Raw genomic sequence first — 21,717 nt, 5'->3', positions numbered from 1 at the left:
TACTAATTAGAATAATATATTTGGAAGAAAGTGCTCCCCATTTATATTCAACATTGTATTCAACTACATGCACAATTTTCAACAGTTAATCTGAAGACAGGTGACATTTAGCCAGAGTGATCTTATAAAGAAAACAAATATTGATCCTTTCCCTGTGTGCCTGTGCTCATAACATAGGGATACCATGTCGCTCATCTGCACTGCCCTCTGCGTTTGGGAAAGAGAAATATATTTCCTGTTCAGATCCTAAATTAGAACACTGACTACTTCCTCCCCCCTCCCTTCTCCTCCTCCATTCCCTTACTCTCACATTTTTGCTTCCATTTCTCCTCCCTCAGTACCTCTTTTCCTTTCTTCTTGATTTCGAGGCTTAAATTGAAAGCCTGGTTGTAGCAAGAAATACCTGTTTTTCCCCCAGAAATCCTTTCAACCTACAGAAATATGTAAAGGTTTGGGGGCATCAGTGGCCTCTTCCTTCATCTGTCTCATCTGTGGCCTTACCTTCTCAGGATAACCCTTACATATGATCCTTCTCCAACTTCTGCTCTGGGTCCCAAGGGACACACACACACACACACACACACACACACACACCATTTATTTTCTAGGCACTCTTTCTTTCATTTGGTATGAAGAACTCAATTGCCAGTTTTTACAACAGGAAATTAAACACACTTTGTGGTAAAGTCTAAATTTTACAAAAGCTACACATGAATTAGAGAAGCAAGACATGACTGAAATTAAAATACTGAAAGTTACAATAGCCAGACAGATTCGAGATGTTGGATTCCTTTAACTAGGAAAGCAAAGCATGAGAGTAGTATATACGCTAATGCAGGGATCATGGCCAATGAGGCGTTTGTTCTATGTCTTTGAGCTGGAAAAACTGCCTAAAGAAGCTAAAAGAGTAGCCAGTGAGTGGCCTGGATCTCATAACAATCATAGACTTTGTCATCCTCAGAAAGCTATCCCATTCACCTACATGTACTGGAATGATTTAATATGCATGTCTAAGTTTCTCCTAAAGGGAAAACACCAGGAGGCAAAATACCAGTAAAGAAGTCACCTGCTGGCTCTGCCGAAACATCACCCACACCAACAGCCCCACCACCACCTAAGCCGGGATCGGAAGAATGGGTCTATGTGACAGAGCCTATACCTGAGGTATGGCACCTTCTCATCAAAATGATAGGATGATTTACCCTATGTATATGAAATTTGCCATATTTACAACATCTAACAATCCTTCTGGAGTCAGGGTTGTGTATAAATTTATCAAAACACTGAGAGGAGCCTGGAGTTGCAGCTCATTGATGAGTGCAGAAAACCCTAGATTCCAACTCCAGTACCAAAGTGAGGGACAGGTTTCTAAAGAAATGATTAACTAGTATTATGGGTAAATTTGGAAATATTTAAAGATGAAACATTTAAATGGTACAATAATATATGCATGCATATATGTATGTTTGTTTGTATATATGTATGTATGCATACTCATATGTAATGGGTATCACTTAGTCCAGAAGAAGCTACTTTAAATACACACAGAGAAACAGGGAGAGAGACCCCACATCCATTATCAAAATGTTCTGAGTTTGTGAGAGAAACAGAACAGGTGTTTGGGGGAACAAAATATAGTCATTATTGGGTATTGGGTGGGGAGTGATGAAGAAAAATACCCAAATCTTATACCTTGGGATCACTCAAGACAAATAACACTGTATAGGACAAAAACTAAAATAAAAGTCGTTAATATTGAGACAGATACAAGCTCACATACATAAATCTTGGGATGAACTCTTGTAGGAAGCAGATGAATCTCAAGGAAAGAAACTGGAACCTTGTTCACAAGTCTATCATTAATACATCACACAAAGATGAGACGGAATGTAATAAATCAATCCTTTCATTCATTCAATAATCTTTAAGAACTTCCCAGGTCCAGTATACCATGTGATATACAGAGAAAGACAGTAGAGTGCTGATCAAGAAAATTTCTGCCTCAGTGGGGCAGGTATTCTAGAATAAAGCACAGACAACGTAATTTATGTTGCCAGTATTATAACACCTGAGTTCAGGATGCTGAGGCAGAGCCTCAGAAGATCTGAGGATAACTTAGCAAACGGCTTGGGTCAAAGGAGCATTTCTGGAAGGAATGATGTCTGTACTGAGACACGCAGGAATTATCTCCTGGAGACAGAAAAGGACTAAGGCACTTTAGAAGGTGTGCTCCGGTATTTGCAGGTGGTACTTGATCTTGATGGTTAGTGTTCTTTTGACTCAGCTAGTCACAGGATTTTTCATTTTTAAGCACTGATTTCAATGCTTTACTGTTGAACAGGAACTACCGTCATTTTTACTACCTTACTGGGAACTAATAGAGAAGTCCTACATAAACCACGTCAAAACAGTACTTCGATATCTTAGAGACAACCAACACACTATCCTTTCTTATTTATATGATACTAGGTGAGTAAAGTCCCCAAGGTCAGAATTTTGTCATGATTAGGTAGGACAAAGATAAATCTCATTCTCTTCCTTACTTACAGAACCAGTTTCCAGGAATTTCTCAGGCGTCCAGATCACAAGCAAGAGTTTGTAGCTCAGTGGCAGGCTGATTTCAACTCTGTTCCCGAAGACCTGTGGGAGGACGAGGAAACCAAGGCAGAACTACACCAGCGAGTGAACGTAAGGACTGCTGTGCCCTTCTGCGCCAGGGTCACCTCATTCTCACTTCCTCTTCTGTACACCCCCACTTCATCCCATTTCTGTCTTCAGGGATGGAAGCCTCCGAAATGTAATGATTTGAACTCTGATCCAGTCATGAGTAACTTCACCAAGGACTGGCTGTTCTTCCTTTGGGGTTCAGGATACACACATGGTGCCCTTCTTAGAAGAGGAGCTGACATCAGCAGTGCCGGAGCGTTCCTGGCACCTGCTTTGTAGACGCTCTTCATTTCTGTTGGTCCACCTACCTGTGGGCATACCTCATGGGATTTCATGCCCATCCTGAATTCAGTTACATAGCCTAATACCAAGAAAGAGAACTAGGGCAACCATACTTGCCTTTTTGACTAGCTCTTTTGAGATCTGGTGACATAGTGTACAAATTTTTATATCTCCATCAAGTGCTGTATTTAAAAGTTGGAAGGCAGCGACAGTCATTTCTAAGTCCTGAGTGAGCACTAGTTGCTGTCATCCACCCATCGATGATTCTAGGTATTCAGCAGTAGCGATCACTTGTTATTAGTGGAAAAATACAGCAAAGAGATTAGCATTTAGGTGGCAGCAGTGATATATATGTCCAAGCATCCAAACTCCCTATTAAACTGTTTCTCCAGGGCAGTACTATTGGACATATGAAGACAGAATGATAAGGTGTATCTGCCTAGAAACAATATAACAACCACTACAGCCTCGAACGCACTTTCTATCTTGAATTCTTCTTTTATATAGTGTCAATTCTGATGCATAACATAGTGGTGCACATTACTGGAGCCAAAGATTCACATCCTAGCTTGACTGTTAACTCACCCAAGGAAAATGCCTTCCCTATTCCCAGTGTCCGTTTACAAAAATAAAGGTAATAAGCTACCTAATGTTCCCAGGCATCAAAGGGTAATGCAAATATGTCAACAACAGGTTTAAGAAGAATATAGTACACAAAACCACTATAATTTTAACATCATAATTTTTGTATTCCTAGATATAAATTATAAAACAAATGAAATATCATTGAATGCCTATACTATAGGCCAATTACTATGTATAAATATCATGTTATATACTGTTCTACTCACATGCTTTTTTATTGTCCTTAGTCTGATATGCTGTTGAATTGTTTAGTATCCCATTAAACACAAACATTTTTCTGGTAAATAATCCCCTACCTCTGATAGTTAGCAAACTAATGGCCTTGGTTCAAATGCAATCATGCATTTTTTCCATCAACAATACACAGGTTTTTTAAACTCACATGAAGTGGTTTTCAACTGTACAAGATTATTAACAAAAAGCTAATACAGAAATACTTACCCATGATGTTAATGTGATAGGAATGGATATATGAATAACTGTGGGCATATGATCCAAGATAAAAAGAGATGTGAATGCCATCTGAATAAGTGAATGTAACACATGAACATGTTAGACATGACTCCTTTAGGTACATCTCTGGAAACAAAGATCTCAGATGCAGGGCACTGAAGCTGCACAAGATACGACTTTCAAGCACACTCATGCTGTTTCTCTTTCCACTCAGGATCTACGAGACCGCCTGTGGGACATCTGCGATGCCAGGAAGGAGGAGGCAGAGCAGGAGAGGGTTGATATCATTAATGAGAGCTGGCTCCAGGACTCTGTCGGAATAACAATGAATCACTTCTTTTCCCTGATGCAGGTAGGAGCAGCCAGACTCAGTAGCCGTATTCCTCGTGGAACAACTCCTTCGGGAATGGCAATGTTGCTTCTAACACCCTGTGCTGTATGATTGTAATGCATTCTGGCTCACCAAGAATATTAGCTAACAACATTGTTTTTCTCCCAGCCAAGCAACCATGCAGACAGTGCATTGCTAGCAGCTACTCGCCATTTCTGCTTCCCTATGCATGTTCAGCGAGATTGCAGGGACTCTGTCTGCAACTGGGATGTTTAGTTGATCAGACTCCCACTTAAGAGTGGCCCAAGAAAGCTGCCCTGTCGTAATTTCAGGGATACGTTGCAACCATGGGAACCACTGCTGTGACCATGAGAAAAAGTGCAGACCAGCCTTTAGTTGACAAATTCCTCAAAACAAAGTGCCTATAGATGGGATTTGAGGGATCAAGGGTGGAGGCAGGATGATGGGTGAGATCAGCTGTCTTTATTTTTACAATGTCTAAGCTTTAAATTATATGTATATCTGTGAGGGTGGCTTTGGACACCACCACATTGCCTGTGTAGACAGGAAGAAATCTTTGGATCCCACAGAGTGAGGGTTTTGGTAATTGTGAGCCACCTGATGTAAATGGTGGGAACAATTGCCCTCTAAAAGAGTGGTACACTCTCCTAATCCTGAGCCACATCTCCAGCCCCTTTTGTGTTTGTTAACACAGACACATTTACAACTGAAGACATCCACAGAAGTTACTTTCCTTCTCTCATATAGGAGCCTCAAAATGCTGTCTTCCTTGAGAAAGAACTGTATTTCAGGCACAGTTTTCAGATCTTGAGGGAAGGCATTCCTAGGGTACAAAACTGATAAAAAAAAAAAAAGGCCTGTCTTAAAATGTATATTTCAAAAACACAGAGAAAGAGGTTTATAATGGACTAGTTTCCTATAGTACTGATGGAGGCCAGGGCCCGAGAATGTGGGAGAAGCCTGTCTAAAATTATTCATGTTTGGGGGACTATCGACTTTATCTTGATCGAGCTATGCTTAATTTTTGTTGACAGAAGGAGAGTTAAGAGGGAGAATGGACGGGGACTACTTCTCATCTATAACTGATTAACTTAGAAGGTACTTTTGGAGATGAGAAAATACCTCCACTTATATCTACAACTTCGATAAAGTAGGAGTTCAGCACATCTCTTTCCAACAATGACCCATCCACTCTGGTAGTTCCAGCACTCAAAGGGACAGTCCCTGCTCCAAAGGCGTGTCTGAGAAGTCAACAGAAACCTGACTAACAGGAAGCCTCAGGAATTATAGCAGCCCCACCTCACTATTTCCCTTTCTGTGGTTTCAACTACATTTACTTGACCACAGGTGTGGGGGTGTTGTTTTGCTTTTCTGTTAAAATACAACTCACCTACTGATGTTCTCATCAGTTTGATTGATGAATTGATTTTTAACTGTCTTAGATCTTCTGAAACTTCTTCCACACTGAAACGTGGTTTATAGCAACTTAAATCCATGGTGTACCCTCACTATCCACTCTCACCTGGCTAAGAATAAATTGTCTCTCATATTCTGTTGCTCAAAACGGTGCTTTGTGTCAGCCATGATGAGGTAAATCTTTTGATGTTCTATTTTGTACCAATTTATTCTGTTTCATCTGACTTGGAATGAAAAAATTCCCTTTTTGATTGCATCAACACTGTATCTTCTCTATCTTTATTATTTGCTCTCCAGGTTATCAGTTCTTCTACTATGTCTTCAAAAGTTTTTTGTTCAAGTAGCTCTTATATTGGAGTCTAATGCTGACAGGATTCCAAAAGATTCACTTCATGTTGTTTTTGTGACATGGTCACTGTAGACATCTTATATTGATACCAAAAAATAAAATATAGCACAACAGATTCTTTAAGAGAATCTATGTTCATATCACTTTTATTATAGTAGTTGTTATCATATTCTATTATTAATCCTCAATGTATTTGATTCCGACTTTCTCAAATAGATATGAATCCATAGAAACAAAGGCATTAGTCAGGTATTAAATAAAGGATTTGAAGTGTATCCCCTATGAATGAAGAACTATTATCTCTAAGTGGGAGGTTTAAAGAAATCAGGATATCAGAACAAGGAGAACTATGAAGGCATATTATAAAGCTGGATTATGAAGATAAGATAGATTTAAAAGAGTTGCCACCAGAGGACAATGCTTAGACATTGCTAAGCATATTATTAAGCGTATTAAGGAGTACACTTAGCTCCATCACGCATAGTTTACACAAAGGATTAAGTAAAGTACCCAACTAGCCTAAACTCATCTGAGCAGAAACTTGGGGAATCAGTCTGAACAAGTAGAGAGACAATATTATAAACAGGCTTTACCAAACACTTCTGGAAAAAGTAACTATGATCCAAAAGGGAAGGCACAGCAGACTCTCATGAGTCAGAGCCATAAATGACTCCTGTGGAATAGGTAAGACTCTAACAGTTCATTAATCTACAGATCTGAGGTTCTTATCCTGAGACATTGAGCCATTGCCCACATCAGACAAAATAAAACAGAACAACAGAATACAGGCTGGGCACAACTGCCAGAAATTTCCAGCAGAACTCTAGCAAACGATCACAGCAGCATGGTGCTGGGGGTTCTGCAGTCATCCGCAGCTCGTAGATAAGGAAACTGAAGCAAGCTGGTGGGGAGCTCTTGCCCACCTGTTGCATCCAGTAAGTGAAAGAAGGAGCAGGAATTGCGACCGACCATGGCTGCAGAGTCAGTACTCCTTCTGGAATACTGCTATGTCAACAACATTGTCCAAGTTGTTTGGCTTCACAGGTAGAGCACTGCTTTTACACCCTGTAAAACCCAAAGGGGGACATGCTCAAAAGTAGCTTTCATCTCAGTACACGGAGAAAAACATGATGATGGGACTACCCATCAAATACTAGACAGTTGAGGCAGCTCGTATATTGTCCAAGACACTCAAAATTAGGAGCCTTAATGTTTGTCAAGCACAAAAGTAACAAGTCTGGAGAAAACCTTCAGTTGCATGTTCTGGCTCACCACAAACAGCTAAATAATTGCTTCCCAAAATGGGTTCCTTGGAAAATTGCCTTCCAAACTGATCCAGAAAATGGTGTAATTACATAAGTGACTTTGGAAAGTGCTACATAAAGCAACCTATCTGCCCCACCCCGGGAGATTGACAAGTCTGCTGGCATAGTTAGGAACTAAGATACTCCCTGGGTAAAGAAATCGTTTTGGTGCATTAAGGTTGAATTTCTAAACCAGCTTGACCTTGGAAAGTTTTTGCTCATTCATTCCAACAAGATATCCATGCACAGCCTTTGTAACAAGCTGTCCACACGGTGAAGTTTAGAAAAGCGTTGCTAAGCTGCCGCTGGCTCCACAAACCTGTAAGTCACACCTACCCAAGAGACTGAGGGAGGAGGAGGACAAGATCAGCGCCTACAGGCAACTGGGAGTTTGTGGTTAGTCTCAGAAATGTAATAAAATCCCGCCTCAAAAAATAAATAAATCAAAAGACTGGGGACATGGGGCAACGATGAGGTAAAAGTACTTGTTTAGAATGCTGGAGGCCTTAGGTTCAATGCAGAGTGCCACACAAAAGGAAAAGCAAAGCCTGAAACTCCAGCGACAAAGAAGTCACAGAGCAGAGGGTTATCTACTCGTTATAAATGTGAGCGGAACCAGCATTAGTTTTCTTAGAGGAAAATCCTGAATATGATGTCACATCCTATTCAAATTTGCTTATATTTGAATCAAATTGTTCCTTTTAAAAAATGAGTCAATATTTTCTACAAAACAATTACTGTAATAATGTAAGTCTTGTGGAAAGATCCCAGTACAGTTTCAAATCCTACTCTGTAAATTATTTTCTCCCGAACCCAGTGATTAAAGAAGAGTTCAGTGCTCTAATCTAAAGAAGAAATACTTTCCAGGTTTCTTACTCTATTAGCCCAAAACTATAGTTTACTGATTCAATGGCTAATTGTTTTTTGTAACCACTCCCCCACACTGTTCTTCATTTTTTCAAAGTTAACTGTCAATATTCAGTGTGTACCTACTAAGTACATATTTGTATCTTATTCATTATAAGCATGATATTGTGTGAGTTTCCACGAATATAGTTTAGTCAAACAATTTTCCCTGCAGTTTTACCAAACGGAAACATGACACCAATAATTTTCTTTAAACTATGGGATTATTCTGTGTATGGATATTTTAACTCAATGATTTTAAAAAAAATCATAGGTTTCCTGGCCATTTCAAAGCACTGGGCTCAAATGTGAAACATCCTATAATTTAAAATAATATATAAATGTTAGTTTTATTTTATAATATAGACTCAAAGTAAGGGGATGAATTTTTCTCTTGTTTGGGTTGTTTAGCTAGAAGAGTTTAATGCTGTAAAAACTGGAAACAATCTGTCTAATCATTTTCTCTATAAAACAAACTTATTGCACTGGTTATTTTTTATTACATACTACTATGAAAAAGTCAGCATCCCTTCGTTGTCAGCTGTGAATATGGTACTGCAACTCTATTTCTGGATAGCTCAGAAACAGTTTTTTTTTCTTTTTCATACAAAAATCCAGACTGCAGCCTCCCCTCCTCACATTCCCCCTCCATTCCTTCTCACTACCTCCCTTCTTCCCAGATTCACTGCTCCTTCTGTTTCTCTTTAGAAAAGAGCAGCCCCCCAAGTGATAGGGAACCCCTTTATTCATGCCCTTAAGCTACACTCAGCAAGGGTGGGGATGGGTGGGATGGGTCAGATTGCTTTTGTTCTTTTAAAAAATGAGAGAGCAAGAAAAAAAAAACCTCCCTTCAATCAACTAGATATTATTTATTACCTTTTGCATAAAAGGCTCATAACTTATGGCTTCAGATACTTGCTTACACAACCCCACCAACAAAGGAAAGTCTGGGGGTAATACATACCTCACCAAAGGGAAGAGCATACATACCATATGATTTAAAAGGGAGAGAATCAGTTGAATTTCCAGGATCTACATTTGTAGCTTTAAACCTGTGTAGGGCCTCAGAGCACACGTGCCCAGTGCATGTGCGCCACGAGGGCAAGCCTACACCAGCAGGGAGATCGCACGTGTGCACAATTACTAATTGTTTCACAACCAACCCATCTGAATTGCTCCACTTCCTTCAAGGTCTCTCCTAGCAGCTCCAGCAGAGGAGTCGAGCAGAGAGGTCTAGAGAAGCTGTGAGTTATGTCTATCCTGTTCACATTAAGCCAGACAGGAAACTGTACTGAGAGAATTATTGTTCCACTTTGTGCTCTTGTTTGTCTTGTTTCCACAAATAGTTTGTATTGTACCAGAGGGAAAGAACCTAGTGTTGGTTTCATTCTGTTTTTGTACTTATAGCGTCTATGGTACCCCAAGGCAACTGAGTTCTTGCTAGGACAAAGAAGCCACTTCGGTGATTGATTGAAGAATTTCTAGTAGTAATCATCAAAAGCTATATAACTGTCATCTGGTTAAATGGTATCGCCCTCAGTAAAGAGAATACAAAGTCATTTGCTTTCTTAAATAATTACGAAAACTTTAGTGACAGAAATAAGCAAGGCTCTTTCTTCATTTCTAGTGAATTACTTTCAACCAACATGTTTTAAAATTTTTATTTACATTATGCATACATATCACAGAAAAACATACAGATGTGTTCTTAGTTGGGTATTGATATCTACTTTCTGTATTAAAGGCAGAAGTGAACCGTTTCCAAGACACCAAAAGACTCCTCCAAGATTATTACAGAGCAATGGAATCCAAAATCCCACTAGAAGACAGTAAGAAATTTACTCGGATCCCATTGATTCAGGTCGATAGTAGAGACATTTCAGAAAACCAACTTAGGTAAGGCAGAGCATTGTTTTACACTGTAATTACTTTGAACATACAGAATTGTGGCTTTTAAATTATAAATCCTGCTCCTATTAAGGGAAACACCAAATTGTTCCAAAAAGATGAACTTTTTTTTCTAAGTTTGATGTCACTTTAACTTGGCATGATATGAATATTTATCTTATTACTGGTGAATATTTACTCCTTTGTTTGGAGAGATATTGTGCTTTCTAATTTGTTTTCAGCAGGATTCTGCTGTGGATATTAGACAGTATGTCACTTCTGTATTCAGAAATACATCCAGCTCCAAAGACCTCTGGTGCTGGATTAGGAACTTAGAAGAACCAGAGCATGTGTGTGGTGTGTATATGTGGTGGGGAATGTGTGTGTGTATGTGTGTGAGTGTGTGTGTGTGTATTTAAGAGAGAAAGAGAGAGCAGAGAGAGAGAAATTATGTAAATTAAAATGGAAAGGATTGTCATTCTTCTTTTACAGGTAAGGAAATTGAGAAATGGTAAAAGTCTAATAGTATATGATCATGACCTCACAAGAATAAAAGCTATTAACAATCTAACATCAGATTGTTGCGAACAGAAAAAAGAACTTAGTAGTAGAATAAAGGCAAATTACATTTTTAGCCAAATAAATCACCTGCAGTAAAAACGTAGTAAATTTTTTATAGATATAATAGGTGAGTTTGGGGGAGGAAGGACAATGTCTCAGATTCTGCAAGGCTGTAAGTGATGGAGTGGATGTCATCATGAAAGGGTGAGTCAAGGGAATGGGAGTGATCCCCATGGTGTGGTTTCCAGCCATTACACACTAAGATCTAGTTTTCCTTAATTTTATATGACTTAAGATAAAACACTTGAAAACAGAATTCAAAATCATTTAGGAGGAAATGTGTTCTTTGAAAATAAGTTTGAAATGTAGGGAAACTTAAAATAGTATTTCCTGGTCATCCTTAAGCAAAGCATGAAAAAAGAGAAAAAGTTTGAAATGAAGATAGAAGTATAAGCAGAAGCTAGATTTACAAGATGATGTGCAGAAATTGAAGGTTGTGTTTACATCTCCAAACACATGAGTTATGCCTTTTATATTTAAAGGAAACCTCTTTGCCTAGATGTTTGCTCAGTCAATCTAGGTGGAAGAGTTGCATGAACAAAACATAGTAAATCCTGAGTCTGTCCCTTACTCACTGTATGAACTGTACATAAGTGGGTTAGGATAACTCACTACATCTCAATGTAAGCCTCAAGTTCCATTCTTATAAAAGCAAGGTTGTTGTGAAAATTGCAGGAAATAGGATCTGCAAAATATGTGGAATTATGTCTGGAAATGAAAACACCTAAAATCCAGTCCTCAAACACTTACAAAAGAGTAGCCTCTTTTGTTATATATTTTGGAGAGTATATATAATAGTTTACTCTTGTTTATATGCAATATTTTAGTTGTAAGTAGTTCATGCCCCACTTTGTTTGTTTATCCCTCCCTGTTCCAAAAATAATTTGATATGGCATTGCTACATGGGTTATGTGATGATCCAGGGTCCACTTTTGCACTCTTATGTTCTTTCATCTAGTGTATTTACAAAAGGCCATAGATACACAAGAACCCCCAAAGGGTGAGCGTGCACCCTCTTCCTGTCCCAAAGAGAAGAAAAACATTGAAGAAACTGCTAAGAAAACATGGAAAATAGAACAATAATGAATACCAGAGGCAATAGGAACCATCAGCATCACCAGAAGACACCAAGTTTCAGTGTCGAGGGTGGCAGTGCATTCTGTTCTTGGCACATAATAGCAAACCAGGCATAATGGGGAAGCTATTCATTCTGGTTAGTACAATAAGGCCACAGAAGAACAGACAGTTCTAGGTTTTTACAGAACAGCTTTGTACCAATCTCAACTTCACTGCTGTGGCAAAACCGTTGAGATAGTCAGTCAATGCTGCAACCAGCTCACCAACCAATTAACCCCAGTCAACAACATACAGACAACAACAAGCACAGTGTTCAGCAGTGTTACTTAGTTTTTCTACTTCATCTTTCCCACAACCCTATAGCAATAATAATGGTAGCCATGCCTTTTCAAAAATAATAGTTGTATTAGTTGATAAACAATTATTCATGATAAAGCGAGGCTCAGAAATTCAAGTAGCATACCCAACTTCATCTCTCCCAAAAGGGCCAGAACTACCTATAGTATAGGAACTTTTCTTCCCAGTAAGTGAATTCTAAGGCTATTTTAATCAATTACCTATAGTTTTAATATGGAGTTATTTTAATTTTCATATCCCTTTTCTGTTCGCATTCATTCAATTTGTTTGTAGACAATTTCACATGCTTGTAGTTCTGATCAGCATCATGTTCCACCTCTCTTATCTCCTTCACACAAGTTACTCTTCCCTCCTCCCAGTGAGTACAGATACTCTTGTCTACTCAAGATGCTTAGAATAAACGAGCACTCAATCCAAATATGACATTTATACCACGTCATCTAAGGCTCATGAATACGACAGAAAAACTGAGTGGAAAGAACGTACAAGGCATTCTTACAAGAGACACAAGAGAGAGAAGATCTAAGTGGTAGAGGGAGAGGCTGCAAGAAAATCACCATTAGAATATATATAAGAAGTTGTTGCATGCAAAACTCCACAGGAGCTGCAGCTGCAGCTGCCTGTAATGGGCTTGTAAACAGCCAATCATGAGCAAGATGAGAGTTTCTAACATCTTATCTTTCTGCTGAACTATTGGCAACTGATGGATACTGGAGGAGGGACAGTCATTGTCTTCAGCTGTGTGACACCCAGTAGACCTCCAAACTCCAGTGGCTAATTTCAAACCAGTGCCAATACAGAGAGATGATCCTGGTTAAACTAGTGGGTCATAAACCCAAAGTTCTTCTCTAAGTGATGCCGTGACGGCTGCCCTGCAAAGCAAAGTCTTGTGCTGTTTGAAGTGTCTAGAGATGGTCACACACGTACTTCACACAAACTTAATGGAACTTGAATGGCTTTGATTTAGCATTAATTGGTTATTAAGTTGTAATTCAATATGTGAGTATATTTTCAATGCATTGCTTTAATAGTTATGCTAGATTATCAGAATTCCAAGTACTGGGTCATACTGATTGCTCTACTGCTGTGAGGCTATTCTGTGGCCAAAGCAACTCTTATCAAAGAAAGCATCTAATTGGACATTTGATTACAGTTTTAGAGGGTTAGTTCATGATCATACTGTTGGGAAGCACACAGGCCTGGCACTGCAGCAATAGCTGGGAAATTTACACCCTGATCTGCAGGAAGCAGGCAGCAAGAGAAACACTAGGCCTGGCATGGGTTTTTGAAACCTCAAAACCCACCTCCAGTGACACAGCTCTTCCAACAAAGCCATACCTACTACAACAACCCAGGCCACAACTCCCAATTCTTCCCCAAACAGTTTACCAACTGAGGATTAAGCATTCAAATATAAGAACCTATGGGGGCATTCTCATTCAAACCCCAACATACTATGAAAGTGTAAGTTCAAAAAATCTCAGGTGATGTTTCCAATCAAGAATAAGTTAGTTGTTTTCCAGAGTCCACAATTATCTTTCTAAATCCATGATCTAGACCCAAGATTCCTGATTCTATAAAAACAAATGCTATTTATTCTTGCTGTTGATCCTGAATCTATTGTTAAATTTCAAACAGGTTATTTTTGGAGTTACTCTTTTCAATTCCTTCTCCAACCTTAAGATGACAAAATTTTGTCACCAGAGGATGGCCCCAATTACAATAAACATTGTACCCTAGGTCTTTCTTCATGCTTGGACTAACCAATGATAGTAATTCTCAGAAATTGTTCTAATATCTCCACTTGGGGAAGGAGTACTACTAAGACAAAGTGGAGAAAGAGCTTTACTCTTGTGTTTGACCACAGCAGTTGATGAAGAGAAAACACCACTACCCATAAGTAAGAAAGGGGAGGGCTTCTGAAGCTGCTTCACCTTGGCAACCCAGAAGCATGATCACCTCTGTTTAACAACCCCAGTCAGATTTGCATTAGTCCCACTTTGATGTCAGGATGCCCAGGTGATACTGACCATCTTGAATAAGTTCCGTTAAGCTTACTCATTTACCCTCATCAGAAGCATGTGCCCTGGAAATATGACACGAAAAATGACATTTGTGGGGGGTCTTTTTCCACAATCACTGTTATATAGTCTACCTCTTTTAATTATTGAGAACTAAATCTAAAAAATGACTTGTTACTTGCTGTGAGTTTTCTATTATTAGCAAGATTTTGTAGACCACATAAATGTGATTAATTCAGCATTTTCCAATCACAGCCTTTCAAAATAATTCTTCTAGGAAAACTTTGGAAACTTGAATTAAAGCAATACAACAAAGAAAAAAAGGCACAAACTAACACTGTCACAAAAATAGAACTCTGTTAAATGAAACCCTTATGTTTCTTTGGTTTGCTTTTCTTTCCCCAAAGAATTCCTCTAGTTCCTCGAATATCCGCTTCTCCGGAAAATGTTACCATCAAACCAAAGTTGAAAGCATTACTGAAGGGCAAGATCGATCCCACATTAGAAGGCTTGGAATCTAACTTTGAGGTAGATGAGAAGATAGTTATGGACACCTGGCAGCAGGCTTCCTTAACCATCTCCCACATGGTAAGCAGCACCTGTAGTTGCATTTCCTGTCTGCTCCTCTACTGTTTAAGCGGCATGATTGGTAACATGATACAAGTGCAACGTTTATATGATAATCACTGTCATACTGTAAAAAGGCACGGCTTTCAGAAATTATCATTATTAAAGGGATTTCTAGGGGATTTTTTTTTTCTGAAAGAAATAGGAAGTTAAGAGATAATAGTCAGAAATTCTTCAAAACCATGAAAGAAGTGAGACAATACTTAGATTCATTTCAGGTCTGACCTAGGTTGCCAATGCAGAAGCATAAATGTCAAGAGAATGTTAAGGAGGAAGGCAACGGGCAGATAAAACAATATGAGAGGCTGTGATGGTGTTGACAAGAAATGTGCTACCATGTGCTGGTCCACAGTGAGGTCCAGCATGGCCAGATTTTCTATTTCCTGGAAAAACCAAAACTGTAATAATTTTTTGTTGTTTGAAATGTTTTTTGTTTTGTTTTTACTATGTGATACTACTGGTTTTAGTTTTAATGAGTGAAATATAATTCTTGGAAGTACTTTACAAAGTCATGAAAGAAAACACAAAGTCCAAATAGCCAGTTGACTTTCCAACTTCAACCTATCTGCTTATTATTTTCTCTAAATCACAATAGGGTCAGTATTACAATCCTTTTACAGTGGACAAATAAAATCTAGAAAGGTGAACAGCCTGCTGCATAGATTCTGTTCTACCCAGTTGGCTTTTATTTTCTTTTTGTGCTAAGCATTCTTTGATTTCACGAAAGTACACTATCTAATCAGAAAACAGTATCAACCTTCTCAAAGGTCTTGTGAAAGTCGAGGAACTGGAGCTTCATTATAATCTCATTCTCCTTAACTGCCCTTGGGATCCTTTTTGTCTGACCTTACCTTGAAACAACAAGGTGTTCTTTCTTGCCCGTCTTTCTTTTTTTTTTTTCTTATCTCTTTGTCTGACACAGAATGATTTCAAACTCTTCTCTTGTCATTTTTGTTTTCAAGAAATTTTAAATGTCGATGTTACCCACATCAAAAAAAATTTATGACACCTAATTGTGTGGCTTTACAGGAACACTAAAGTATTACTCATGACATCAGTACACAGAGAGGAGTGTGAAGGTATGCAGCTGCTACGTCTCATCATCACCTTCCAACCTTAGCTCTTTTCAGTGAACCACTCTCGGGGTCCATCCTTGATGGGTTCATACGTTCTACGGTAGGGGCATGTGGTTTAGAAATATTAGGCAGAAAAACAGAAATACAAAAGTAATAAACAGAGACACAGAATAGAGTTGGGATGGTAACCCAATGAATACTGAATCTGCCCATATTTATTTTCATTAGCTTTATATACCCCAATCCAAAGAGAAGGAGGAGAAAGACAAAAGACCTCTATACTAAAGTGCAAGGAACGAAGTGTTCACCTTCTCAAACACCCAAAGCATCAAGTAACCACACCTTAGATCAAAATGCGTTGTTAGTAGCCACACCCAGGGTCAAACCTCCTAACAATAACCTTCAAGAAGCAAGAATAGCGTGAACTCTCTGACTTTTAGTCAAGGTGGAATGAATCCACATCCGTGGGCTCCAACAAACCACTGTCTTGCCTTTTCATTCAACTCTTTTCTGACCCAACTCTGTAACTTCTAAACAGCTTATTGTACTGGTGCTTGCCTTTGGGTTTTAAGGAAATAGACCTTTTACATGTTTGTGTCTATGTGTTTTCATTTTTATAACATTATTCATTAGTGTAATCTCATTTTGTGAGTGTGATTGCATTCTGTTCCTTTTCTTTGTTATACAGTGTTTTGTTACATGTTTGTATCACAAGTTAGTTAACCAAACTGCTACTGACCCACACTTGGGTCTGCATTTTGATGCCATTGGGCACAGCTACTTTGAACATTCTTACACATATCTCTTAGTCCCAATGAGTGTACAGAACCTCCTTAGACCTGGGAATGCATGCTATTATCATCTACACATCACTGCTTTCCTCTGTGTGTGTATTTGTATGTATCACTGCTTAATTTGCATATACCTTCTTGGTCATATGTAAGAGTTATAAATTTACCTTCCTTGTCATAGAGTATATATTTATGTTTCAAATGTGTATTAAATTATAAATATATAACATTATTTAAATACTTCTTTTTATTCTCATTACAATTATTTTCTCTCTGAATTATTAAGAGCTGTGCTGAAACTATACCTTATGAGAATAAACCTATTTCTTCCTATTTACAACTTGCTGATCCTTGCCTTTTGTATATTTGAGGCTATGAAACTGGGCTAATGGAAAAATTGAGATGAAAAACTTTTCTAGTGAATTGAACATCTTATTTGGGAATAATCTTCACTTACAATTAACGTTTTTTTAGAAAATGATACTTTGAGATTATTTATATACATTTGTCTTTTAGTATCTCTATTTTAACAAGTTTCATCCACTTGTTAGTTTTTACTCTTCGTAAGTTGTGATGTAATGTACTTAATTACTATTTTTTTGGTGGCCCTGCTGGGATCCTATAGTAAGTTATTAACCACATTTATTATTTAGTCACTCCAGATGCTATTGCTAGAATAATTTCTAAGTGGATCATTTCCCATTATTTTCAAAATAAAGGAAATTAAATATTGAAGGTATTTAATACAGGGGAGATCAAATATTCAGAATATCCAGTAAAAGCACATATCAAGATATTAGATATAGATCCTAAATATACCAACAATCATTTTATATCTTTAAAAAGATATAGATAAAATAATTATCATAGATTGTTTCAACAAACAAATGAACAAAGCCCTAGAAAGATGGCTCAGAGGGTAGAGGTGCTCACTGCCAAGCCTGCGGGCTGGAGTTTGATTCTTTGAACCTACATGGTAGAAGCAAGAATTGACCCTATACACCATCTGCTGATTTACATTATAGTACACATATATACATGCCCACACATATAAATGCAAAAACAAGCAAACAAATGAATATACTTTAATGTAATGTTTTTATATATTTATACAATGAACTTCAGCATTCTCGTCACCCAGTCCCCTACTTCATCCCCACTCGCTCTCCTAGAGCCAGCCTTCTTCTCAAGGAGCCTCAACCTATCCTCATATCCTCCTTTTGCTTGTGGTCCAATTAAAGTTTCACCTGAGTTATTGCCCGTGTGTGGATGAGGAGCTATGAGGTGGAACAAGGGCTACTTATCTGTGGCTACAACAGTGAAGAAGGTGACACCCTTGTGGAACAAGCCTCATGGACCTCTCCCTCACCCATAATGCAATGCTGACTGGCTCAATCCTGGGCACATGCTGAGTAATTAGCCACAACCACAAGGTGTTGGAATATGAGCAGCGGGGCTGCGTCCCCAACACGCCGGCCGCTTGGCTAGCTCATGCCCGAAATAACAACACACAAACTGTATTCATTTAACTGCTTGACCCATTTCTATCTAGCCTCTTCTAGGCTAATTCTCACATATTAATTTAGCCCATTTCTAATCATCTGTGTAAGCACCCCAAGGTGCGCTTACCGGGAAGATTCTAGCCTCCATCCATCATGGTGTCTCTGCTCCAGAGTGCAGATCTGTCCTGTCTCTTTGGGAGCAGATCAGAGTCTGACCTCACTTCCTCTTCCGCCCAGCATCCTATCCTGTTTATTCCGCCCACCTATCTTTTAACCTATCAGGGCCAGCAGTTTCTTTATTGCTCAGCCAATGAAATCAACAGATTGATATATGACACTCCCACATCAACAAGGAGTCCATGCACGCAAAGCTTCTGTCGTATTCAGATGATACCATTCTTATTGCACATCTTCAGTTCTTCCACTCGTTCTGCCTCCTCATCTGTCATGCTTTCTGAGTCTTAGAAAAGGATGTTATTTGAAAAACTTATTGATGCAAACGGAGCACGATATGGGTCATCCCCAGTAACTCTATAGAATCTGAAACCTTGGCCTAGAGTCCCAGAGACTCGGCTGTCTTGTGTCTTACCCTCACTAACTCATCAACCTTATAACTGGCAGGATCTGGTTTGTTCATCTTTCCTGTGTCAATATAGTGCCACGCATAGCATTCTTCTCCCTTCTAAAATATGTACCTTCTACTTGTACTTGGTTAGATTCTTGAAAGTTTTATTTATTTGGGTTTTGTTTGTTTGTTTTTTCCTGAAGTCCAGGCCTTCTATAATCCTACATTTTTCCTATCTTTGTAGTTTCTAATGTTCCCCCAGTGCCTTGGCTCATAGTATTCACCGTGTGTGTGTGTGTGTGTGTGTGTGTGTGTGTCTGTGTCTGTGTCTGTATGTGTGTGTGTGTGATTTGTGTGCATGTTCATGTACATAAGTGTGGGTATGTGCCTCTTGTAGTGCCGGTGTGGTGGTCAAAGGACAACAATGGATGTTTCTCCACACTTTCCACTATCACTGGAACAGAATCTCTTTGTTATTTGCCCCTGCCTCTTACACAAATGCATGCCGGGCTAATTATGTCATGAACTTTAGGGGATTCTCATGTCCCCACCTCTGATCGTGCTGCACTAAGACTACAGAGGGCTAACACTGTATCCAGCTTCACGTCAGCTCTAGAGATTCAAACTCAGGTCTTCACCCTTGCTTAGCCAACACTCTATCCACTAAGCCATCCCCACTTTGTAGTTTTTGTCTTGCCAGTGTTTTCCTGAATTCTTAACTTGGTTCTCCTACTTTTCATAAACCTTAATCTAGGACAATGCTCACACCTAACATAATGCTGAATATCAGTATAGTCCTGAGAAACTCCTGTAGCTGCTGCTGTGCTCAAAACATTAAGTCAATAAAAAAGATGATGATGACAATAATGATTACCACAAAAACCACAAGCACCAAGTCCCAGAAAGTGGGAAACAGGTGCAGATAGATTTTCTAGGAAGATGGTGAATTGTTTGCCTTGTTAATTAAAATTCAAAACCAGAATGGGCAGGTCATACTTAGTCCATTAAAAGTACCTGTAAAAATACTGCCTTCTTAGAGAGATGTATGTATGGCTAGAGTATTAGTTACATGTCACAGTTAAACATGGTCTGTTTTGTTGTTTTGGAAAACCTGTTAGCTTTTCTCAGGCTTCAATTTCTTCTTTATAAAGTGAGAAAAATTCTCAAATGATTGCAAGAAATTTAGTGAAATCCTGTGTAGGAAATGTGTTAGAAACTATAAATATAGTTCATTTGCTAAAAGGTTACTTAAAATTGTAAATTTTCCTTTTGTATTTTGAAATGTCTCATAGCAAGCACAGGAAAAATAATCACTTATATGAACATATATAACAATATATGAATTCAGATTTTTTGTTGCAATAGACTTCTATAAATCTAATATTGTACAATTAAAAGCAGACAAAAAAAAAGACAAGATAGTCATGACTTTAGCACCCAGACCCTTAGATGAATAAACCACGCCTTGTCAGAAAACAAACATTTAAGGGAACTTTGAGTTCCAAATGAGACAGGTGTGATTCAGAAAATGGATGTAGGCAAACAGCTCCAAATGAGATTGGTGCAATTGGAACAAATTGCACTTTAATTCAGGCTTTTTCTAAGGGGCAATTTTACCAAAAAGTATTCATTTAGTATGCTATGTTAATTTTTAGCAAAATTTTCTAATTGATAGGTATGTAATGATTTCAGAGAAGTCATATTTAACACCTACAGTGTCAAAGCAGTATGTTTAAAGTTCCTTCCAGCCTTAGCAGCTACTTTAATGAATATATTCTAAATTCTTCTAATTTTTGAAAGAGATGTGGAGGTCTTTGAGAGAAGTGGACAAGAAAAATGCTAAGAATAATCATTACCTTCATCATCATCAACATCACAAGGTTGTTACCAAGGAGATAAGACCAATTTTAAAGGAAATTGCTAACTTACACTACTTTGCAAGAACAAATTTAAAAAAAAATGAATTGCTTGCAATTAAATGGGGGACTGTGAACAAACAAGCCTTCTACTTTACCAAGAACTTGAAAGTACAGTAGATAGCATGAAACCCATGTTTCTCAAAAGATCACCTGGGGAGGGGGGCAAGCCCACCAAAGGAGCTTGTTCTATATACCTTTTCTGGGTATCTCAAGTGTTACTGGCAGACCATTCTGCAACATCTTACAATTTTAGAATAAAAATCTATTAGTTAAGAAACACTGTCTTCCATAAGTAGAGTACATGGACCTAAAGTTATGGGGAGCACAAACACGTCTGGAGCATGAAAACCCATTAGGGTGATGAGGTTTAATGCCTATGAGACAATTGGGGATGGCTACATTCTGGCCATGGAGCATAAAGTGTTCATCTTTCCTGTGTCAATATAGTGCCAGGCATAGCATTCCTCTCCCTTCTAAAATATGTACCTTCTACTTGTACTTCGCTAGATTCTTGAAAGTTTTATTTATTTTGTTTTTGTTTGTTTGTTTGTTTTTTCCTGAAGTCCAGGCCTTCTATAATCCTACATTTTTCCTATCTTTGTAGTTTCTAATGTTCCCCCAGTGACTTGGCTCATAATATTCATCGTGTGTGTGCAAACGAGATTGCAAAGACAATTGAAGGAAATATGCCTTGTCCATATTTGTGTATATCTCCTTTATTATTCTTTATTCTCCTCATTCTATTTAGCTCAAAAATCATATCAGATCTAGATCTAATAAATGCTTATATAATGCATACAGTCTTATTGATTCTCATTTCTTTACCTTCTGAATGCATGTTTTTTATATATATATGTATATATGTATAACTTACACTACTTTGCAAGAACAAAGATATGT

At 38.3% G+C, this 21,717-nt stretch overlaps 1 protein-coding gene across 11 annotated transcripts in view; it reads left to right on the top strand.

Moving 5' to 3' along the window:
• The window catches only part of Spef2 (sperm flagellar 2), a 146,316-nt gene that overhangs the window by 88,769 nt on the left and 35,830 nt on the right, over positions 1-21,717 (top strand). For 8 of the 11 annotated variants that reach the window (XR_007591163.1, XR_007591162.1, XM_050139019.1 and 5 more), the window contains 6 exons: positions 1,016-1,164; positions 2,342-2,469; positions 2,550-2,688; positions 4,262-4,399; positions 10,119-10,270; positions 14,745-14,925. Coding sequence is in view for 7 of the 11 variants with exons in the window: in XM_050139019.1 (XP_049994976.1) it covers positions 1,016-1,164; positions 2,342-2,469; positions 2,550-2,688; positions 4,262-4,399; positions 10,119-10,270; positions 14,745-14,925 (887 nt within the window). In the remaining 4 variants the exon portion in view is untranslated. The remainder of the gene's footprint in view (positions 1-1,015; positions 1,165-2,341; positions 2,470-2,549; positions 2,689-4,261; positions 4,400-10,118; positions 10,271-14,744; positions 14,926-21,717) is intronic. The other 3 variants (XR_007591165.1, XR_007591164.1, XM_050139015.1) reach the window with 1 other exon arrangement.

Source organism: Alexandromys fortis, unplaced genomic scaffold, assembly GCF_014885135.2.
Source record: "Alexandromys fortis isolate MF-2015 unplaced genomic scaffold, M_Fortis_MF-2015_v1.1 scaffold_37, whole genome shotgun sequence".
Classification (NCBI taxonomy): Eukaryota; Metazoa; Chordata; class Mammalia; order Rodentia; family Cricetidae; genus Alexandromys; species Alexandromys fortis.
This window is presented reverse-complemented; position numbering and strand designations above follow the sequence as displayed.